The following is a 23,669-nucleotide window of genomic DNA, read 5'->3' as shown; positions in this document are numbered from 1 at the left end:
CAGTCTTGCTGTGTGTATTGGTGCATTGTCATCCTGATACACGGAACCGCCTTCAGGATACAATGTTTGAACCATTGGATGCACATGGTCCTCCAGAATGGTTCGGTAGTCCTTGGCAGTGACGCGCCCATCTAGCACAAGTATTGGGCCAAGGGAATGCCATGATATGGCAGCCCAAACCATCATTGATCCACCCCCATGCTTCACTCTGGGCATGCAACAGTCTGGGTGGTACGCTTCTTTGGGGCTTCTCCACACCGTAACTCTCCCGGATGTGGGGAAAACAGTAAAGGTGGACTCATTAGAGAACAATACATGTTTCACATTGTCCACAGCCCAAGATTTGCGCTGCTTGCACCATTAAAACCGACGTTTGGCATTGGCACGAGTGACTAAAGGTTTGGCTATAGCAGCCCGGCCGTGTATATTGACCCTGTGGAGCTCCCGACGGACAGTTTTGGTGGAAACAGGAGAGTTGAGGTGCACATTTAATTCTGCCGTGATTTGGGCAGCCGTGGTTTTATGTTTTTTGGATACAATCCGGGTTAGCACCCGAACATTCCTTTCAGACAGCTTCCTCTTGCGTCCACAGTTAATCCTGTTGGATGTGGTTCGTCCTTCTTGGTGGTATGCTGACATTACCCTGGATACCGTGGCTCTTGATACATCACAAAGACTTGCTGTCTTGGTCACAGATGCGCCAGCAAGACGTGCACCAACAATTTGTCCTCTTTTGAACTCTGGTATGTCACCCATAATGTTGTGTGCATTGCAATATTTTGAGCAAAACTGTGCTCTTACCCTGCTAATTGGATCTTCACACTCTGCTCTTACTGGTGCAATGTGCAATTAATGAAGATTGGCCACCAGGCTGGTCCAATTTAGCCATGAAACCTCCCACACTAAAATGACAGGTGTTTCAGTTTCATTGTCCAACCCCTGTAGTTGAATGTCAATAACACAACATGAAGACAACAATGAAATGACTGCAGACGTCATTTCAACAGTGATTCAGAAGTTAAATTAATTTCACTCCAACCTCTTAAAAAATGTTTAGTAACTGTTTTCAGGCTGGTTTGCAACCCTAACCCTAACCCTATCATAAAAATCTACTCAAAAAACTTAAGAATTTTAAATGCAACGATTGTTTTTCCACACTTGGCTGAACATCCTTTGCAGTCAATGACTGCCTGAAGTCTAGAGCCCATAGGTATCATTTAATGTATGTAACCCATAGATATTCATGTAATGTTGTCACCTAATGCTGTGTTTTCACCAAAAAAAATAAATGAATAAAAATTGTGCCCTCCAAATACTTCTGGACCCAAATGTATTCTCTTGTCATTTGGTTGTGAAATATGCAACACATTATCCACAGCACGCTGATCAATTTGATCAGTTTTCAGATTGTTCTTTAGTCACTTGGATATATATGTTTTTTTCATTCTTAAAAAAGGTTTCTAGTGTTCAGCTTTAAGCAGAATGTGCATAATACAATCTGCCCCCTAACTAACATACAACATACATGTGTCATTTTCTATGTACAACCAGAAAAGATGTAAGTAATTTTCTAACATTTTAGTTTGGACCTGATTTTGAAATAGTCTCTGCATTCTTTAGCTTGAATGTAGAAGCATAAATCTAATAACCATCTGCCGGCAAAATCACACACAAACATGTTTTCACAATTTGTGTCTGTTCCTCGCAGACTAAGAAGAGCAGAGATCAGATGCATTTAGTAATCTTCAGACACTGAAGTATGTAGAAAAGGGTTTTTACCCTCCATTGAGCGTCGGTGTCAGTCCAAACAGCGTGCACAGACCCACAGACATGAGCAGAGAGCTGAGGACTGTGACCACAGCAGCCAGAGCCAGGCCCCACTTAGATTTCACCATGTCGATCTTACCTGCAAGGGGGAAAAAAAAAAAAAAAGGAGATTCAGAACCTCAGCCAGACCTTTTCTTAAACTAATCCTTCAAAATGATGTTAATGAACTGGAGAAGGAATTTCAGTTTTTCCACACTTTAATTTTTTAAATGTCAATTGACACTGAACATCAGATTTGCTAATAAAATATGCAGGAGTTATGAAACTGTACAGGCTATCCATTTTTCAAACTTGCAGGTTTTCTCTTAAACTTCAAATTCTGAAAGTTCCTACATTGTAGGAGTGGAAGGAGAGGTCGTTCTCAGAAGGGAACAGATAAAACAATGGTGAGACAAATAACCGAACTTTCTGACCCCGATGTTTCAAAAATAAGAACGGACCTCAAACCAACTCCTTGGAGGAAAAAAAAAGAGAGCTCTGTTGTATTATTGGGAAAAAAAGTAACATGGTAGAACCTTTTGACCTTTCAATTTTGCTTGAGCCTCGGGAGAACAGAAATGAAGACGCACCGCTTCATCTTTCACATACATTCTTTCCACTGTCTTTTATTGGTGTATAGACTCCGTTTCATATCACACTTTCTAAATAAATTCCCTCCTTTTTATTATTAAATGTGAATTTCACAAAACAGAGCAGTTCTACAGCTGCAGTAATTGCTGAGTCTTGCTGAGTAAATAACAGGTTTACTTAGAATTACACACTTTAATGTTCAAAAAGATGCAGGATTTTTTTTCCCCTCACATCGTTTCACTGTGTGTAATACACTACCAGCCCAGTCGGCCCTGATGTGTAACCAATGTTGCTTCACTTTTCAGTTGGCATAAAAGACAGGCAATGTTGGTTACACATGTAACGCCGTTACACAAAGAGCTGGAAACCCAAAGAGTAGGAAAGATGTGCTAACAACAAACAAAGAAAAGGTTTTTCTCTCGAAAAGACACCAAGATAAAAAACAAAATAAAATAACATTTAACCACTGGGTCTTCATTTGCTCAGCTACCAGGAATGCATAAACACTTGTGTTTGCGCTTGCAGCAAACAGAACAGTTGGTGTATTTTCCTCATAGCTGAGACATTTTAGAAGAAGCAGACTGAGAGGTCACTGGCAGCACCTGGATTTAGTTAAAACAGATGCTCAGTCTTTGTTTCAGGGTGTGCCAAAGTAGCTGCAAGCTTGGTTATGAATTATTAACCCATATAACATTACGTTAAATAGGGAGGATGACAAATAATAGAAGAAAAGCCTGAGAGACACAGATCAAGCATAAGATTATGACCACCTGGCTAAAATGTGACCCGATCTGCCAAAAGGAGTCGCAAGTCTTATGCCAACAAACATATGAATCAACACACGGTATTGCAGGTCATTTCTGGGTTCTCGAGTTGTTCTTAGCAACAAGAGAGAAACTGCTTACGTGTTTTGAGCGCTCGTATGTGCTAGTAACTAATAGCATTATTGGTAGCACGTACGAAAAATGTAAGCGGTCTCGCCCTTGTTGCTAAGAACATCCCGTGAACCCGGAAATTATCATCCCCGCGACTTGTAACTCCTTTTGCCAGATCGGGTCACATATTGTGTTGGTCCCCCTTTTGCTGTCCAAACAGCCCTGACCTGTTGAGGCATGGACTTCACTAGCCCCCTGAATGGGACTGAAGGTCTGGTCTGTGGTTCAGTTCTGATGCTCAGGGGCCCATCGTTGGCGCTTTTGGCGGTTGACAGGGGTCAGCATGGGCACCATAACTGGTCTGCAGCTATGCAGCCATATACGCAACAAACTGTGATGCACTGTGTAATCTGACACTCTGCTATCAGAACCATTATATCGGCAATTTGAGCTACAGTAGCTCTTCTGCTACACTGGACCACACAGGCCAGCCTTCACTCCTCATGTGTATCAGTAAGCCTTGGCTGCCCATGACTCTAAAGGATACGGGAAAATAAAAAATTAATAGGGGCACTTTACCTGATGTTTTCTTTGAGGTTTTCCAGTATGAAAAAATATGTCTCTCTTTAGGGTTCATCAAGAAACATTACTTTCTTTTCAGTGCCAAATATAAGTAATCTAATCACCTTGTAGGTGAAAATTCATTTTGAGTACTTTGAGTGTGTTTTATGCACGTGAGTGGGTGTGTGTGTGTGTGTGTTTGTTCCCTGAGCTAATGTTTGTGCTGGCACGTAGCCAACGGTTTGCTGGGCGCATTCTTACAGCGGTGTGCAATGTTCCCATGTGAGGATTATCCCTGCACCAGACAGGGACAACCTTGGCTCACAGACACTTGTGCACACAAAAAGGCAGCACAGGCTTTAGCCTTGCTCTTTGGCACGTTTCAAATTTCAACTGCGGCGAGGTGCGTCAACGGGGGTGGGGGGTCAAGATGGTGGAACATTATACTGAGTACCAATCACACTTAAAGAGTTAGACTGACGTGTGGAGAAGTAGATGTAGGCAAAGAGAATGATGTATGTGGTGACGAGGGGGATGAGTTCAGCAATGCCAATCTCTTCTTTGAAGTGGACGTGAACCATGTGGTCATCTCTGAGGGTGCAGTTAGCTGACGGGTGAAGCTGTTTCAGGCGGGCCCGCAGGCTGCCAAGGAACCTGGACACATGCAGACATAAAAATAATCAGCATCATGATCACATGGAGAAACTAACGACGTCCCTCCATTTCAAACATTTATATATTTAGTTTATCAGTTCATCAGTTTAATTTTTTGTAAATGTGATTAATTTAATTTGCCACTGTAAAGTTAAATTAAATTTCCCCATCAGTGTGACCAACTACAACCTGACAAACTGATCTCTGATCAGTGTGTTGTGTGTCTAAAGACTCATACAGTTAAGTTTTATTTAAACAGCATTTATTTAAACAGTTCTGTCCACAGACTGTTGTCTTCCCACAAAGCAAAAAAAAAAATATAGTGAAAAGAAAAAAATACAATTATTTTGTGCCAATGAAAACAAACAAATAAACAACAAAAAAACCCACTAAACTAAATTTAAGTAGAACTGCCCTTTAGTTGCCCTTTAGCTGTTTCGCTGCATTTGTAACTCACCTGGCATCATATCTGGAAAGGACTACGGTGATTGTGTAGGTCACCACTCTCTTCCTGTTGTAGTGGCTGACCCCCGAGTACTTCACAGGGACCCCAAACAGCAAATCTGAAACACACACAGACAAACAACTCATGGAAATAACCTATTCATATTGCAGTGACAGGCCCCATTTTTTCAGTAAAACCAGATGAACGCTCAGCAGCGTTAACTATAGCCAGTTTCTTAATTAGGCAGGGCCCTCAAGCACAGTTAAGCAATGTTGTTTTAGAGCAGTTTTTAGGTGGAAACAAGCGGTGCCAGGCACAACCAATCCCACCTCCGGCAGATGTTTTAGTAGATATGAACGTTGTTCGTCTCACAAACGTGTCACTCCTCAAACACTGAATCACCGAGATAACACACAGGTCCCATTTGTTCATTTCGTTTCATTTTCCTTTGATTTTTAACTTGAGATCAAGGTTGCCAGGAATCAAACTCATCTGAGATTTTTAGCACCTGCATCTATGGTGTGAATTTTCAAGTTTTCACCGTCTTCTTACCCCCTCGCAATTCAAGTGTATAATCCTAGCTACAGTGGCCACCATAGGACAAAACTCCAGCTGCCGTTCACTTGTAGTCATTGTAGGCTGTCAGTCCACAGTTACCTCAGTTGTCAAAATGCTGGGTGTTCACGTCTATATACTCTTGAGCAGGCTATAAAACTTTGATGAATCAGTGAAGTTCGCTTGTGTCCTATGTCAGCGATACTGTGGTAACTCATTAAGGATATCCTGAACCTCTCTCTGTGTAAGTGCTGCTTTTAGTGAAACTTTCTTTGCCGTGGATCTAACAGAGTCGAAATCAGACAATTAGGGAATAAACTTTCATATGATGTGAGGCTGTAATCAAACTGTTTACCAGAGGGAAAATGTGATTTTTAGGACACTTTAGTCTAACATTAGCTGTAACAATAATAATAATAATGTAGCTTAGAACCAGCTGTTGTTGTTTAGCTGGCTTGTTGTCATCTGTCTGGGGATGGGAGGGTCGCACGTCTAATCTGCTGACAATAAGTAACTGTGAAAACATCAGGAATAAATGAGATGCCTATGCACATTTTCATGTGTTAGAGCCCTGACTTCAGTTCAGGAGAGAAGGCTCAAGGTGAGGAGGAGGAAGAGGAAGACGTTTTATCCACATACCGGTCACATTGTGCCTTTCCTTTGCCTTTTCACTTCTTGGTGAAGGAAACCCCTTCTCACATGATAAAACATAGGTATGAGCCTTCATATCTTATAAAAACTGAGGCTTTAAATTTAAGTCTACAAAACAGTTACTGAAGTCACAGCCATCTTTTAAATATATTCATATAATGATCTCAAAATACCTTCATCCTTATGACTGTCATTTCTCATATTTACATATTTTACACTGGGTACCTGGTACCTCTTGCCCTGCAAGAGCAGCTGGGATATAATTTACAATGTTTCCCAAGGGAGCCTGACTGGCCTCGTCTCAGCTCAGTGTGAACAAGAACATCAGTCTGACTTTATCTGGCAGCCAAGCTGTCCCCGACTGCAGCTCTAAATCACTTGAACTGGCAGATCAGGAAAAATGCTGAAGGGGAAACTTTGTTCACTGTGTCAGTGGGTAGACTTTTAAAAGAATTCAGTAAGTTCCCAAGGAATGAAACTGCTTGTTCTCAGTCAATACGAAAGCCTCTTAGTTGGCTGATACGACTAATCCACCTAGCAATTACACATGTTGAATGATGGCAAACTACTTTCAACAAGGCAGAGTATACCAGATTGTATTTTTCCCTGCAGCTTTCTGCTGCATTTTAACTGACCATACTATAGACACTATTTAAAGAACTGACAGAGTCCAACAGTGACAGTTTCTGACAGAATTGAGTTCATCTCATGGACCATTGCATTGCACAAACAATAAGAGCAGAGGTAAGACTGGAGGTTTGTCGAAATTAAAACATTTTGGGTGCAGTGACACAATACCCTCTTAAGTGCCTTAGATTTGTTAATTACTTAGCACCTCAATTTTCACAAGTTCTGGTTAAGGAAGTGCCAAGTTTCCAAGCTTGGACATGCTTAGAGATAACACTACACGCACTGTGTACTGTGCCACAGACTTGAAGATGTAGGTCTGAACATGTTTCACTTAACCGCTCCTTGACACGAAACGCAGTGATCACAAGTCAAATGTACTGGACTTCCAAGGTAACAATTTCCTTGTCAGAGTATACCCTCAAACACAAATCAGACAAACATATTCTATGTCTGATATAAAAAGGAAAAAAAAAAAAGTGTGCAACCAATTTTGTGGCAGACCAAATTGAGCACCATTTATATACTCACTAATCAATCAATGTTCTAACCAAGACAAAAGTCTATCAGCAATACTGCACCACAGGTCACAACCATATGAGACCACAGCACTAAGCTTCATTATCTTCTTCAGAATACACCAATCCACCCCACACACACAAACACACACACACGGAAGGAACTACTGGATCCTGATTACTACCTCGCAATGTGGCTGAGGTGTGCAAGCCTTTCGGTTCATGTTTCTGGATGGTCTTGAGAGGGTCGGGGTCTGAGTCGAACAGCTCCCGCTGGTTCTGCCAATAGTTGCCAGGAGAAACAAGAAGGCAACCATGCTCCGGCAGCACCGACTGCATCCGCCGTAACCCTGGAAACAGGTCTGTCACCTGGAGACACAGCGACTCCAGACTGCGAATGCCGGAGCTGACGAGACAAGAACGAGACGGCGGTGAGGACAAGAGGAGAGGAGGTGTGAGAAAAGGAGTCGATACAATACAGCTCACAGATACCAAACCCACCTGGAATAAATATGATTTGAGCATAATAAACTATTGATTAGCAATGAACTGTTAATGAGAAAAAAAAAATAGTTCAAGTATTTAATTAGGACCAGAAGCACAACAGCAAAACTGCTCTAGGAACTAGCACCAGCATGGTACAGTAGTCAAAACAAAACATAAACCTTGTTGTTTACAACAGATCAACAGCTGACTGTTCACCTCAGCATCATAGAGGTTTACCCCCCCCCCCCCGCGCGCACACACACACACACCAAAGTCAAAGAAGCTTTTGGTTCACAGCTTTAAATTGTACTAAGACAGACGCTAATGTAGCTAAAAAAAACAACAATGCTTAACTCACAATTACAGTCATTCCACACATAACTGATGAAATCCTCCCCTTTAGTGAACGGATTTATAGTAATAAAGACCATTTAAAGCTCTTACTTTACAAGCTGCTTTTACCAAGTTTAAATGCATGGACAGCACTGCAGTTTGAAAAAGAAAAAACAAACAAACAAAAAAATTATAACTCTCCTTGAAGCCATTATTCATCATGAATAGTTTTACTTTTCTTACCTTAAGCATTTTTAGTCTTCATTCTATATTATACTTTGTAATGTAGTATTTTCCCCCATTGTGTTATTGTAAATACTTTATTCAACCACTGTCACATACTAGGTTGTCCACGTTTACCTGTCGGTGTGAACATGGTTGCGGATCTCTTCCAGCAGGGTGAAGACTCGACCAAGAGGTGACCGAAAAACATCCACCGGCACCAGGCTGTTGTCCCACGGAGACACTGCTGCCTTCACCAACACCTGCTGGATGTAGGCGACTGGAGGACCCCGGTACTACAGCAAATACGTAGATGACATTAAGATAAACAGAAGGTGATTAAGCACAATGAACGAGCTGCTGCTGCTGATTGATTTTTATTTTTGTTAGAACTAAGACAGTGAAAGTCTTGTGTGATCCATGTCATGTTTCTTATTGTTCTGTTTACCTGCAGATTAAAACTACTGCTAGCAAAACAAGTGAGCTACTGCTTTACTATTCATGAGCCTCCATCTTTGCTTAGCCATCTTTTTAAAAGTTCTTTTTTTTGTCAATTCAGGCTGGGGATTCAAGTTTAAAATTAAAATTTACTTCAGGTTAGAGTAAGTGTCAGTGTTCTAGAAAAAAAATGCATCTTAAGGAATAATAATAAAGGCAATAGTCAGAAACTGTACAGAGTTACAGAAAACTATGTATTTTATGTTCTCTCTTCTCCTACCCAGTCAGGGCGCTCTCCAAGGTCACCCTGAGGCTCATGGGAAGGAACGCTGTAGTCTCGCACCACTGTGGTGAACTCCACAGGACCTGTCCCAGGCAGGGGGAGCCTCAATAACGGATAGCTAGGAGGGAGAGAAGGGGGGGGGGGGCAAATAATGGAAACAAAGGAATTCAGTTCAATTTAAGCATCTACATCCTTTTGTCCCACTAATTGATAAAACAAAAAGACATCATTCCCATTGTAACATGAACTCATATGAGTGCTTTCAAAAAAAATAAATAAATCAGTGTGCAGCTATACAGAACAGACTGATGAAGCTGCCGTGATAAAGGTGACTGCTGCCTCGTGATGTATGTTGCAATACAGCACTGCTGGCTTTTCTTGCCAGATTAAGTTTTGTGTGTAACCTGGAGGGACCCGCTCCCTTTCTCCTGGAAATGGGTGGGTCTCAGAAAACAAACTTCATCTGAGAACCAAACCACTCCTTCCTTCCTTCCTCCCCGGTGTGTGTGTGTGTATATGTAAGTGTGGCATGTTTAGTTTAAAATGATAGGGTTGAGCAACCCTAAAAAAATAGAAAGACTGAGCATTGGTGGATGGGATAAAGCTTTAAGACTTGCACAGTGTTCCTCTAATGGAAGTGTTATGGATACATGTCCACTTTCTTTCTGCTATTAAAAAAAAAAATTATCATGAAAAAAAGTCATATTACAAGATTATCAATAAGAAAGCCAATTCCTTCTAAAACCATCTAGAATTTTTGTCTTTGGCACTGAACTATTACCAAGTCTATTTGTTCAGCTGAAAGCATTCAAGTATGCCTTCATCTGCTTTATCACAGGGATTAAGTTGAGACAGAGCACCTCAACCTTCCCACTAAGGCTACAGCTAACAATTTCTTTTGTTCTCAATGAATGCACTGCTGACTTTCTCAGTTAACTGATTTAGTCAAATCTATTTAAAAACAACGCTGATACACCTTTGCTTGCTCCCATAAACTTAATCGGATGTCATGTTGCAGCTGATAAATTGCCCAAAACAGTTTAAATAAATACCACATTTAACAAAGAAATCCATCAAATTCTCATGTAAGAGAATGCATAAAATATTTATATTAAATATTTATAGAAAGGAAAACATGATTAAAAAAAAAATTATCAAAAGTTGCTGTTGATAAAATGTCGTCGAGGCCACGGAAGATAAGGCACAGTAAGAGTTTAACTACTAAATCCAAAATGGGCTCTCTCCTAACGAGGTCAAGACCAGAGAAAATTAAGTGCCTTCCAAGATGAAGCTTGAAGAATCACCACTGCACACTTTTATCAAATATGAAATCAATTCAACACCAGTATTAACACCAGTATACTGATCATCATATCCACACAGCTTGAATGACCATATTCTACTCTCATACCAATATCACTTCTTGTCTCAGATAGAAACCTCTCGCCTAGTTTTTGCTGTCCTCACCTCCCCCTGCCGCCCCCTCCTCTACTCTCCTAGGTCACTGTACCTCCACAAAGGCCTCTTTTGTGCTGAGCCTCCCCCCCTCCCGAGAAGCAGATGGAGGGACAGCCATCCCATTCTCACAGGGCCACTTTCTCACAGCACTCTGCTCTAGTCGTGCCTTTAACATCCCCGCCGTCCAGCTCTTTTCTTTCACTTCGCCCTGGGTGGTGGTCAGTCACCCACTCGGTCGGCACCCCTGCTGTAAGGTGCCGCAAGACAGCACGCCGCAGGTGCATATGTGCGTTTCTGATTGTTTTACAGTGCTTTTACTTATGAAGCCCGGCAAACTCTCTGACCCATGTCCTCTCTGTTACCACTGATTTAGCAAGAGTAGATGTGTGCGTGAGTTCAGTGAATGTTTGTGTCACTGTGTCAGCGGGAGGCTGTTGTGTATGTACAGATGGCCAGTTCAACTGATCTGAATCAGTCAACTGAGTTTTCTCCTCTGTGCAGCCACTTTCTCCATCTGTCTGTCTCTGTACACTGGACCACAAGATTGTTTTTCTCTGAATTGTAAGAACCTGTGTATAGGATGACCTCCTGTTTAGTACCAACTCCATTCAAAGATCAGTCTGCTGTATTGTTTAGCTTCTAATTCAATGAAAACATTGCCCGAAAGTTTTATAAAGTGGCTAACTGCAGGCTAGAATAAAAACAGTACAGCTGTTCATTATAGCCACACTCTCTGGGAAGATAAAAAGTGATAAGATTTGATAAGAAGGGCAGTGTGTGTTTAATAAGGGATCATAGCGCAAATATTCACACAGTTTTACCTGAAAGGCACTTGCTTGTACACAGGAAAGGTAACATCAAGTAGACTCCACATTCATCAGTATGAATGCTAGCTCGTTGGTTTTTGAACGTTCAAACAAATGCATATTGTTGAATGCAGCCTCATCCAACCAACTACTTGCTGATCACAAGCTCTAAGTAAAGTAGCACATTAAGAGATTTGCTGATAAGATGGAACTGCTTGGAAACACATTTCCAATGTTGAGTCGAGTAGCTGACCACTGAATCGACATGTTTCCAAACAAAAATCTTTCAGTGAAACCAGTGTGCTGCATTCCTGTCACTGTGCACTTTACTGTGAAAGGTGATTTTGAGACTTAACTAAAATATAATGACATAAATTCACAAGGGTTTACCCAACATTAATACTAGCATGCTTCAATTCAGTATAATATACTCAACACCTACCAGCAGGTGAGGATGCTGGCAGAGGTGAAAAGGATGATCGGTACGGGGTAGGAGGCACACAGCAGCCCGTGGCGGTAGAAGGCCGCCGAGATCTTCTCTCTGAGCTGCTCGCGCAGCGTCATCTTGGTGGGTGTGGTCAACTCCCGGCCATTAGAAAGCACTGCGCGGCCGAGGACAGTTCGCCGCGGGGCATCCAAGGACCTAAGAGTGCAAGTGAGTCAACAGCTTACCCAAACGAACATTTAATTTCACATATACTAAAGTCAACATGAACATGGAAAAATCTTTATATGATAATATAAATTATCTTAGTCCAGAAGGGAATCTGGTATAATAATCCATCCATCCTTATCATTTTCAAGGGTCACGGGGGGTGGGGGGGTGGCTGAAGCCTATCCCAGTTGTCCTAAGGAGAGAGGCAGAGCTTGTCGCAGACAACCATGCACACCTATGGGCAATTTAAAATCACCAATTAACCTAACCCCACTAACTACCCGGAGAGAACCCATGCAGACAAGGAGAGAACATGCAAACTCCACACAAAAAGGGCCCAGCCTAGCCGGATTAAAACCCAGGACCTTCTTGCTGTGAGGCAACACTGAGCCACCGAATCAATAAGTTGTTGAATTATTTTGTAGGGGGAAGAAAACCCTTTTTTTTTTTTTTTTTTTTTTTTAAAAGACCAGACTTTTTAATTTCTTGGATTTCTCACCCTCTTGATGTGTTTGAGACCATCAGCTGTGTTGTAAAAAGCTAGAGTTGGTATACAGTGAATAGCCCTGTTTGAGTAATGTTCTAATCCATATCCAAGAAATACTCGACTAAGTAAAGAAAAAAAAACAGTCCATCATTATTTTAAGAATGATGTTCAGTCAGTCTGAAAAATTTCAAGAACTTTGAAAGTATCCTCAAGTGCAGTCACAAAGACCATCAAACGTTATGATGAAACTGGCTCTCATCAGGACCGCCCCAGGAAAAGAAGACCAAGAGTTCCCTCTGTTGCACAGGATCAGTTCTTCAGTTACCAGCCTCAGAAACCGCAAATTAACAGCACCCCAGATAAGAGCCCACCTAAATGCTTCACAGAGTTCAAGTAGCACACACATCTCAACATCATCTGTTCAGAGAAGACTGCGTGAATTTGGACTTTACGATCCAATTGCTGCAAAGAAGCCACTTCTAAGGAAGAACAACGAGAAGAAGAGAACGGCTTGGGCCGAGGAACACAAGGAATGGACATTCAACCAGTGGAAATCTGTCTTTTGGTCTGATGGGTCCAAATTTGAGATTTCTGGTTCCAAACACCATCACGTCTTTGTAAGATGCAGAAAAGGTGAGCGGATGGTTCCTACATGTGTAGCTCCCACCGTGAAGTACGGAGGAGGAAGTGTGATGTATGGGGGTGCTTTGCTGGTGACACTGTTGGCAATTTATTCGAAATCCAAAGCACACTTAACCAGTGTGGCTACCACAGCATTCTGCAGCAACATGCCATCCCATCTGGTTTGTGCTTACTGGGACCATCATTTGTTCATCCAACAACAATGACCCCAAACACACCTCCAGGCTTTGTAAGGGCTATGTGACCAAGAAAGCAGGTGATGGGAGTGCTGCATCACCCTGTTTCTTGCCTCCACAATCACCTGATCTAAACCCAATTGGGATGGGTTGGGATGAGTTGGACCACAGAGTGAAGGCAAAGCAGCCAACAAGTGCTCAGCACCTCAGGGAACTCCTTCAAGACTGTTGGAAAACCATTTCAGGTGATTACATGAAGCTGACAGAATGCCAAGAAAAGCTGTGATCAAAGCCAAAGGTGCCTACTTTGAAGAATCTAAAATCTAAAACAGGGGTCTCAAACTCCAGGAATCGAGGGCCGGTGTCCTGCAGGTTTTAGATGTGTCTCTGCTTCAACACACCTGAGTCAAATATAGAAGTCATTAGCAGGACTCTGGAGAACTTGACTGCATACTGAGGAGGTAATTCAGCCATTTCATTCAGGTATGTTGGATCAGGGACACATCTAAACTAGGGTTTAATATTTTTCCCGAAAATGACATGAATCAAATCCCGGGAAATGACGAGCCATTTCCCGGGAATCCCGGGAAAAAGTTTATTTATTTTTTTATTTTAATTAGGCCTTCTGTAGCCTGTGTCAGCCTTAACCTATTGTGATATTGTAGAGGTAGCTTTCCAGCTATGTCCTGTTATGCCCAGTAGGGGGCAACGTCGGCTTGATTAACGCAATAAAACCTACATCTGGACATTGGAGTGCTCGAGCTATGCGGTGTTGTGTCGTTCCTCAACACTCCCTTAACAAATATAATTCAAATATTCCTCCATTGTACATGGAATTATACCAAGATATTTTACAACTGCTGGTGCAAAACAATACGGTTCATCTCCACACAGCATTGATAAAGACTCAGCCACGCTGTCGTGGCGACATCTGTTGTGCTATATCTCCACCAGTGGAACGCTGTAATAGTCATTGAAAAGTTAACTACCGTACTACACTATAATATGGCATAACACAGGGCCTTGAGTAATGCACTACGACTTGGTCATTGCCATTCTGGCAACAGCAAATTTATAACACCGTGTCTGAGGGTTAAAGTAGGTTCACTGTGAATCGTCTTTTGAATAACTGGCCAATCCTTATAGCCTAAAAAATATACATTTTACTCAACTCCATTTTAAAAGCGAAATATGTTAAAGCAATCTATTTCATGATAATTTCTTCACACATTAGGCCCGTATCCTAATTCATGATTGTTAGTAAGCGGCTGCAAACGAGGAAAAGAAACACTCGAAGTTAAACAGATATTTCTTTATTGTTCAGGGCAGGCATATTTTATAGGCTATATACTGCAATATAACAATATATAATATAAAATTATATAATACAAAATACCTTAGGGTAAACACATTGCCTACGATTTCAACAAATTAAAGAGGAAAAAAGTACAACTGTGTAATACCTCTATTAAAACGCTTGAGATGAAGGCTGAAGCCTTAAACGGAGGCTGAACGTGCCTGAAATGAAGAGAAATGCTTTTCGCATTAAACGAACCCTTCTCTCAATATTTCCTTAAATTTAACTTTCTGAAGCTTTCTTTTCTTTCTGAAAGTCAAATCGACGCGCGCGACTTTTTTCCCGGTTTCCCGTCTAACGTTTCCCGGGAAACGGGAAATGGTTCTGATCGCATTTCCCGGGAATCCCGGATCCCGGGATTAAACTCTAATCTAAACCCTGCAGGACACCGGCCCTCGAGGCCTGGAGTTTGAGACCCCTGATCTAAAACATATTTTGGTTTGTTTAACACTTTGAAGTTTACTACATGATTCCTTATGTGTTCCTTCATGGTCTGGATGACTTCAGTATTAATTTACAATGTAAGGAAAAAATAAAAACATTGAATGAGAAGATGTGTCCAAACCTTTGACTGGTATTGGTCCATTTTTAGACCTATTTATAATGTCCTAACCTAAAGTAAAATTCTCAAATGCTTTGTTTGTCTTATTTTTTCTTCCATGACCCATAAAAGCATCAAGTTCTTCTACATTAAATAGCTCATTACACTTTAAATACTGAAACTGCTGACACTGCATAAAATCTAAATAATATAAACTTATGAAAGGTTTCTATCCAGTTACTGAACTTTTTAAAAACATTTATTTTGCTACAGTAACACATTTCATTTTTTTAAATAACTGACAGTTATCGGATTTCTGTCTAGATGTAAACACGTGGAACAAAACAGCAGCGCAGGGACACATTATTACAAATATTGTCATCTCTCTTATCAGGTCTTGTAGACTAACACACACAAACAGAGGCCAGCTCTGTTACTGGGAAGCTCTATCCTGGAAAACTAATTTGTTACACACGTCTTGTGCTGGCATTTTTTTGCTGCTCACTAAAAGGCAGACCAGCCTTTTCTTTCAGACCAGCTCGTACGGTGGTCACATGCTACATAGCACTTAGACACACAACTCATTCAGCAGCCAAAAAGGTGTGGGCACATTCCCCACAGTGGAAAACATCCAACTCTGGCAGAACAGTCAAACGTACACGCTTTACTGATCACACCTTGGGAAAATTACAACCTCCACATTCCATGAAAGGCTGTTTCTTAGAAAACTGCTGTAAAATTACATTTAGATAAGAAAGCACAGAGGGATAATATGATCTAAGTGGAAAGTAGTAATGTTTAACCACAAATAATAATAATAATACATATCTGTGCAAGTAATTACAGGTGCTCAAAACCGCTTAGTCAAACCACATGAATTCATTAAGTAATTTATCATTTTGATATCACTGCCTGAATACATTTTGACCTTTGGATGAAAACAGGCAATTGGAAAACATATCAGACTGCTGGGACTTCTTATCAGCAGTCCTAATATTTCCACAGCTATGAACAGAAGGAGCCAAATGTTTTTCATTTAACAGGAAGCACTGAAACTCTGAACACAGTAGTCCTGTATCATCAGTGATGCTAACGAGTGCCAGTGACTGAACATTTAGACAACTGTGATCAGCGTTTGTCAGCAGATATGGCAGATATACTATACACAATATGGTTTAAATGACACTACAGCTAAAGGAAACCAACAGCTGATTTGGTTATTTTCAAAACTGACCATCTGTATTTAAAATGTAATGTTAAACTGATAAATCTGGCCAATAAAATAAAGTAAAATGATAATAAATGTTAAACTTCCACAGACTAATTTGAAGCACATTAATAATCTGACTTCTCCAACTTGACCAAATAACAAGTCTCTGTGTTTGAACACTGATGTCAACAGGAGTGGAAAATTTGTGTTAACTCTTTAACTTAAAGGTGGCTCACATCACAAACGCAATCACCATATCAGCCTCCAAATAAAACCTCAATCTCCTGTTGACTTTTCTGTCCAATCTCAGCTCTAGTCTCACCGTTTACTCAGACAGGTCCAGGGCTGCCTATTAGTGTAAACACTGCTCTATTACAATATCTAACTGGCTTTCCTGGCACACATTTGGCAGCTGCCTTTGTTCAGTATCTTAATCCACTGTCTCTCACCTCAGCTTCTCACATCATGTCAATAAACAGTAAAAAAACTATTAACTAAACAGTGCTATTAGCCTTGTACGGTTCTAAAAAGCATACCTTCTAATGGAAGACCAGTTTATCTCCCCAGCTTGCAACTGCTTGCGTCCCCTGAAAGCAGCAGCTCTGGGTTTTTTTAGCTTTATATGCACTTTGTGGTTAACATAGTGCTCCCTTCTCGACTCAGAAAGAGTGTGCAACTGCTCAGCTTGTCCCCCCGAGAACAGCGGAAACATTCCCCGGGAGGAATTCGCCTCAGGAGTCCCTTGATCTGCTGTTATAAATACTCCATACAGTAAACACAGCAATGTCCCAGTAACCTTGCACAACGGGTACTGCAAATGTTAAAAGCAGGTTTTAAAGCAATGACTTTCTACTCTCTAAGGAGTGTCGACTCTCAACCTGATCCTGGTCCCAGTTCCCTTGCCAGGGAAAATTTTCAGTGAATGCCTCCATCTCTCAGTTGTTTGTCCAGCAGGGTTATGTGGGTGTAGCTGTAAGGCCCGATTTGGCAAAGGCTCAGCACCATCTCCGTCAGTGAACTAATCCGGGATTGAACTGATCGGAAACTCAACGAGCAGCGCTCAGGCCCTGTGGTCATCCCCCACGATCTCCCTCCTCCTCTGGCCAAAGCCAGCCAACAAACTATTATGCCAGTTACAGCAAGCCAAGACGGTCACATCTCAAAAGCATGGCACATCCGAGGGAGGCCTGACAAGTTAAACTTAACAACTAGGGCAATAAATTAAAACCAGTCACAGGTCAAGTGTTGTTAAAGAGTAGTCTTAGGCTGGTGAGTTTCTGTTCTCTACAGCCATTTTTGGCAAGTGACCAGCAATTGTTTGGAAATCCTATTGCGCATGACAGGATAGTGCTTGTTGGGAAACACCATCTACTATTGCTGAGGTAAATTTAAAAAAAAAAAAAAAAAAGCTTTCTACTTAAATCCAACATACCACAAATAATATTTCCTGACTAAGGCATGGAAACTGTCTGAGCTGAATGACTAGCCCTGTACCTTTGTATGTGCTAAGCAAATAATCTAACAAAGAACAGCCTGTATGCATCTCACATGAGAAACCAGCATGTTTACTCATGAAACACAGCTACACATATGACAGGCAGCATTTCACACTGCAAGTGCAAATCCAGCCAAATAAACCATTGTGGATCTCTGTAGTGCAATTAGATGCCTTTCAGATTAAGACTAAGGTAAGCTTTTAAAAAGCACATAACTACAACGCTGCTTCTATGAGAAAAATGGTGCATGGAGTTTATGAATAAAAGTGACCAATAAAATTTAGAAAAGCAAAGCTTACCTCTTTTCAACACTTCCTAAAATGCCCAACTTGAAGGCATCCCCAGGGTTTATAGACTCCACAGCCATAATCCTGCTATGAATTTATATTCCTGAAACAATATCTCCTCATAGACTGCTGCAAATCCAAGAGCCATGCCAATACCCACAAACATTCCAGCGAGCTTTAAGCTGTGTCCCTTCTTTGTGGCATAATTGCATCAAAATTCAGTGACACAGTTGCATAATGCTGAAGCATGCGCCTCTGATAACTGAGGACCATTAGTGCTGTTACAGCCAGCGCTGATGAGAAAAGAGGGTAATGTCTTGTCAATGAGTAACCACATTTAAATAACAGATGGTGTGCAACAGGGGGTCTGCTTTCTTAGAATCACCTCTCTCAAAATACAGCTGTTCTTGCCGTTTTTATTTATTTTATACTTGGAATAGTTGTTGCACATGTATTGAATTATTTCCTAAAGCCACCTTCACACTCTAACGCATATCAAAGCAGCCGAAAGTGTGAAACAGATATCGCAAGACAGTGAACACTTGCAGGGAGCGTTGAGCTGACGCAACACTGTAGCAACATCACCTCCAGTAATCACGGCAACTACCAAAACCAGGACCAGGGATGGGCAGAGCAACGAAATTAATGAAACTTTGCTCACCAACAGACGGTCAACTGAGCGAGAAGAAACCATTCAGCTAGCTCATGCAAATTATCTACCAAGTTTACATATAACTTAAAAACCCAGAGAAAACAAAATAAATATCGCCGTTTGCCCTGACGGGTTTATGTGCTCTATTAACTGAATCCAATTTTATTGGTAAAAACATGACATGACTGAAAACAGTTAACCTCGCCAAGGTTCACTAAATGACACTTATTTAAAGATTTTAAAGATAATCGTAGGAAACAGGGGCTGAACATGTAATTATAATGTTACATTGTTTCATTTATTCCGTATCAGAAGACAACTTGTGATGACATAGCTAAAGGCTAATCGTGCTAGCAAACAATTAGCTTTGTTAGCTGTAAATAAACCCGGGTCCCCATATGGATTTTTGTTTTTAAAAAGAACCAAAAATTGGGACATTTAACAAACCTCAATTATAATACAGCTGTCACTTGTAAACCACGATAGCTTGCTTCCAACAACAGTGCAAAAATAAAAAGCAATACAGTTAGCACACTTGGAGTTAGCACGTCGTTACAGCCCCGGGTCCATGTGTAATGGTACCAGACGCAAATTATGAGTGCATGCGATCCCGAAACCTGTAACCTCGCTGCTACAGTCATAAAGACAAGAAACCAACATGACGAAGAGATTTGACAATTGTGCAGCTCCAATGCTTTACACTGACAAGAAGCTAAGTTTCGTAGCTAACGCTAGCGCTGCGCAGTTTAACTTGCCTGTTAAAATTTATTTCAGAGATCCCCAAATGATGCTGTTATTGTGGTTGATGCTGTCCTCCTGGGTGAACTGGCGAACTCGCTTTATTCCTTCGTTTCAAAATTTTACTAAATGCTAACGCATGTGCCTCCCATCAGACATGCAGGAACACCATCTCAGCATTTACTGGCTGTTAAATCCCAATAAAACCTTTCCACTTCGACCTCTCACCCTGCGCGCTTTGCAGTGAAGACAAGGCGGCATCTAGTGGACATGTTGACAATATATAAATAAATAAAAATAAGATTTGCTTTTCAGAGTGATGCTGCAAAACTAATCTGTTTGTAGCTTCTAGGCTGAATTATTTTAATTCTTATAGTGAGACCTGGAGACCAAGATGGAGGTGGCAGAGTCGTGTGCCAACTCAGGTCGAGTGTTTTGAAGACAAAGCTTAAGAGGCAAGGCTGAGATGGTTTGAACATGTGCAGAGGAGGATAAATGTTGCAATTGATGTTGAATACATCATAGCTGCCAGACAGGAGGAAAACAGGAAAACCACAGAGTCGTTTTCTGGATATATTAAAGGAGAACATGCAGAGTTGATGGGACAGAGGAGGATGCTAGAGACGAGGTGAGATGGAGGCTGATAATCTGCTGTGGCGACCCCTTAAGGGAGCAGCTGTAAGAAGAGTTGTTATCAGGATGTCCTAATACCTTTGAAGAGCCTCCAGCTGATCCAAAATACTGAAGTGAGAGCACTATTAGGAACAAAAGTAGGAACCCAATTTTCCAGTCTTTTCTTTATTGATTCTGTTAAATCCTTATCCTCCCATATACAGTCCTGAGTGACCAGGCTCCATCATATCTTAAAGAATACATAGTTTCATATTATTTATTTGTTTCTACCAGAGGATTTTTCTTGTTAAAAGTGACTTTTCTCTCCTTATTGTCAAGTGCTTGCTCACGAGGAAGGGTTGGTTTTCTCTCCATAATATTTTACGTGTGTTTATCTTGCAACATAAGGTGCCCTGAAATAACTGTTGTTGCTAATCAGGTGCATTTGAATAAGAAAAATTGAATCTGGTTACTTTTTTTTTTTTATTGTATTAACATCCATAAGGCTCCAGAAGACAGTTGTGTGAAGAAACAATCACTTTATTAATTCACGAGATTCTCTCAAAAAAAAAAAAAACAGCAATCCTGCGATCTGAGTATTTTGTTGAGTCGTCCACTAAAATCAGCCAAATACTGACAACATTATGAGTCAGCCTGGTAATCACACTGGCCTCCAGAGATTCAGAGATCTCAAACAGGATTAGCAATGTCCCTCCTTCACAAGGTCTGGGATCCAGACTGGGTTTGCTGACACCAGTGACCAGCCGTGGCTGATTCACCAACCATTCTGGCAGCTTTTGCGATGTTGTGCAACATCGAACTGTAACAGTCAATTGGTCAGTTGTTGTGTAAAAGAGACTAAATCTGTGCGAAGGTGTAACTAGAGAACAGCACTGGATGTCCCACGAGCAAAGAAGGATGCTCCTTTATCATGGACCTTGTACTGAAAAAGTTTCTTCTGTGTATGCTGCCCGTCACCTTGTCTCCTCCTCCAACAAACCTCCACCTGAAAAACAAGAATGCACCTTGTGCTAAACTCCATACTGTGTACACGACAAGGAATAAACGCTACATGCATTTTTTTTTCTGTCATCAAGCACAGCTGAAATGAAATGAATCAACAAAAAAACAAGTCTTTTGAGACTCGTGACATGCTCTAAAACACTGGGATTATGAGCAGACCTGTGTCTCTCGTATTTTCAATGTGAATCAGAAAAATCTGCATCCACATACAGACATACCTGACCGTGTATGTCCCTGCAGTAGCCAGTTGGGAGGCCCTGTACATTAAGAGTGAGGCTGCACTGGTGGGTCAGGCCCTTCAGGAGCCACTCTGATCCTTCATCGCTTCCATCATCCTCCACTTCTTCCCCAAGAGAGCGTACCAGCATCACCATGTTCCCCTGTGGTACAGTCATGTTTATAAGGCTATTTCTAAGATCCATTTACCATTAATTTCATAGTAACAAATTTATTGAAAATACATAAATTGATTAAGGAGAGGACTTTTACTTGAAGGATATTTAGGTCTAACCTGTAGCTGAGAGCAGACTGTGGCTCTGCAGTAATGGCTGAAGTCCAACACAGCTCCAGCACTGACTCCCAGACTCAACAGCACGCTGACATCATCCACCAGCAAAACAGGGGGGCCCCACTCCTCCGCCCCTTCCTCCCCACCACCAGGACTGTTCACACTGGACCGGACAAACTCATACAGACTCCGCAGGCCAAAAGTAGGATCCCTGAAGGCAAAGGGGGATGGAGATGGTGTCAGATTAGCCATAAAGTCAGTTGTGTTATTTATTACATGGTTAGTTTTTATTAATATATTTTTTGTAATACTTTGCGACACATATACATGTTACACTGTTGTGACAAACACAAAATTATGTGCAGACGTTAATATTAATTACATGACAAAAGGATGATTAAGAACAGCAATTATACCTGAGGAAGTCCATGGCTTGACTTTCTGCTGTGGATTCTTGAGGGATTAAAATAGAGAGTGACTCCTTCAGTCCCTCAAGGAAAATCAGCTGACCTTTTTCCTTTGCTTGTGTTAAACTCACACCCTGAGAACACACATTTCACACACAAAACAAAGTTTTTCCTTTTTGAGAGAGTCACTGTAACCCACATTATTTTTAGGCTTTTATCATGTGCCCATCTGAAGCTCAGTAATAGATGTAAAATTAAACTAGAACTAGAAAATATTTAAGATCTCTATATCGTTAAGTGTGTTTTAAAACAAAAGATGGAATACACACTGATCGACCACAACATTAAAACCACCTGATGCTGTACAGGAACCACTTGTGAACCTCTCTGATCAGTTGGGACTTCAAGGGGTATCTAGAACCAGGATATTGTGGAGTGCGATACTTCACACTTCAAATTAGATAGTGTGTCATCAATAACAGTGGCTCATTGGACAAGAAGGATGGAAAATGCCCTTTATGTGCTTACTGTTGCCTGCAAGCTGCAAGCACTAATAAAACATTCAGTATTTCTTTCAGAAGTATTATTACAGATTTTCTTGAAATATCGTCCAGTTCTTACATGCTAAGACCCAAAGTTTGAGTTGATCAGTGTTTCTCGCCTCACCTGCCGGTGGTTTTGATGTTGTGGCTGATTTATTGCGAAAAATAAAAGCTGGCACTCACCAGTCTTTGACCGATTGCACTGTAGTGACTGAAGGACTGCACCAGACCCACGAAACACACTTTACATCGCGCTAAAAGTCAGAAACCAGCGGAACAGGTAAAACACATTAGCTGGTTACACACATATATATATATATATATATATATAAATGACAACTCAGCGACAGGTGTTACACCTCACCTCGCAGGTAGAAAGAAAGGAAGTGGTGAATGAGGAAAGAGGCATCACTCTGTGTGTCAGACACTAAGATAAATTCCCCCTGTAGGTTTGAGACATTATAAACATGACATTTAATGACGCTGTTTAATTTGCAGCCTACGTTACGGACGGTTGTGTTTCAAATGAGTCTGAAAATGCAGCATCCTCACCCGCGTGAAGCTGTCAGGAGCGGCGTTCAGGATGCTGTTGAGCTCTGTAAACATAGCTGACCTTAGAAGCTAAGCTAACTGTGCATAACACACGTTAAACTGTTTTTAGGGAGATGAACCGAGACTACACAACAGAAGATGTTAGCAGAAATAAACAGAAACGTCTGTACTGTATGTAAATGGAATAAAATTGAAGACTTACGATTCTGTTTTTATCAGAATCGCTAAAAGTTAGAAAGCTTCCTTTTCTGCTTGCTAGTAACGCCAGGATGTTTAAACCAAAGAAGAGGTCTCACTCTAATCTATTATCGGGGCGAAGCTTTTCGACCACTTTCATTTTAAAAAAAACACATGTGCTTTTGACACATTGTATACGAGCTTTAATAAACAAAAATCTTAAATCAAATATAAATGGTATTTTTTTTAAACCACCACAGGCTAGCAGAGAGGACAGCGTGCATATACAGAGTGTGTA

The 23,669-nt window shown here is 41.1% G+C and overlaps 2 protein-coding genes across 5 annotated transcripts in view; both read right to left on the bottom strand.

Annotated features, from left to right (window-relative positions):
• The window catches only part of scap (SREBF chaperone), a 34,361-nt gene extending 14,613 nt beyond the window's left edge, over positions 1–19,748 (bottom strand). The window contains exons 1-8 of one of the 4 annotated variants that reach the window (XM_030749805.1): positions 19,568–19,748; positions 11,752–11,952; positions 9,043–9,163; positions 8,463–8,620; positions 7,469–7,689; positions 4,945–5,050; positions 4,315–4,487; positions 1,780–1,906 (exon numbers count right to left, since the gene is read on the bottom strand). In XM_030749805.1, coding sequence (XP_030605665.1) covers positions 1,780–1,906; positions 4,315–4,487; positions 4,945–5,050; positions 7,469–7,689; positions 8,463–8,620; positions 9,043–9,163; positions 11,752–11,873 — 1,028 coding nt within the window. In that variant the 5' untranslated portion in view covers positions 11,874–11,952; positions 19,568–19,748. Of the gene's footprint in view, positions 1–1,779; positions 1,907–4,314; positions 4,488–4,944; positions 5,051–7,468; positions 7,690–8,462; positions 8,621–9,042; positions 9,164–11,751; positions 11,953–16,913; positions 17,065–17,255; positions 17,324–18,172; positions 18,342–19,567 lie in introns of those variants that run through there. The other 3 variants (XM_030749804.1, XM_030749806.1, XM_030749803.1) reach the window with 3 other exon arrangements.
• A 944-nt stretch (positions 19,749–20,692) lies between these two features.
• On the bottom strand, positions 20,693–23,457 carry elp6 (elongator acetyltransferase complex subunit 6). Its single transcript, XM_030750395.1, has 7 exons — positions 23,195–23,457; positions 23,007–23,085; positions 22,826–22,896; positions 22,110–22,234; positions 21,697–21,904; positions 21,404–21,565; positions 20,693–21,168 (listed from the first exon to the last, which is right to left on the bottom strand). The coding sequence occupies exons 1-7, from the start codon at positions 23,246–23,248 to the stop codon at positions 21,043–21,045; spliced, it is 825 nt and encodes a 274-aa protein (XP_030606255.1). The 5' UTR covers positions 23,249–23,457; the 3' UTR covers positions 20,693–21,042.
• Between the last annotated feature and the right edge of the window lie 212 nt (positions 23,458–23,669).

Source organism: Archocentrus centrarchus, chromosome 16 (assembly GCF_007364275.1).
Source record: "Archocentrus centrarchus isolate MPI-CPG fArcCen1 chromosome 16, fArcCen1, whole genome shotgun sequence".
Lineage (NCBI taxonomy): Eukaryota > Metazoa > Chordata > Actinopteri > Cichliformes > Cichlidae > Archocentrus > Archocentrus centrarchus.
Note: the sequence above shows the minus strand (reverse complement) of the source record. Positions and strands in the feature narration are given on the sequence as shown.

What these genes read in the sequence shown, in the direction of transcription:
- elp6 (XM_030750395.1), bottom strand. Translation starts at nt 23,248, where the DNA reads ATGTTTACAGAGCTCAACAGCATCCTGAACGCCGCTCCTGACAGCTTC. An exon ending in GTGCAATCGGTCAAAGACTG is followed by an intron (nt 22,235 to 22,825) that starts GTGAGTGCCAGC and finishes GTGTGTTCTCAG; the next exon opens with GGTGTGAGTTTAACACAAGC. An exon ending in GCAGGGACATACACGGTCAG is followed by an intron (nt 21,169 to 21,403) that starts GTATGTCTGTAT and finishes CTTGTTTTTCAG; the next exon opens with GTGGAGGTTTGTTGGAGGAG.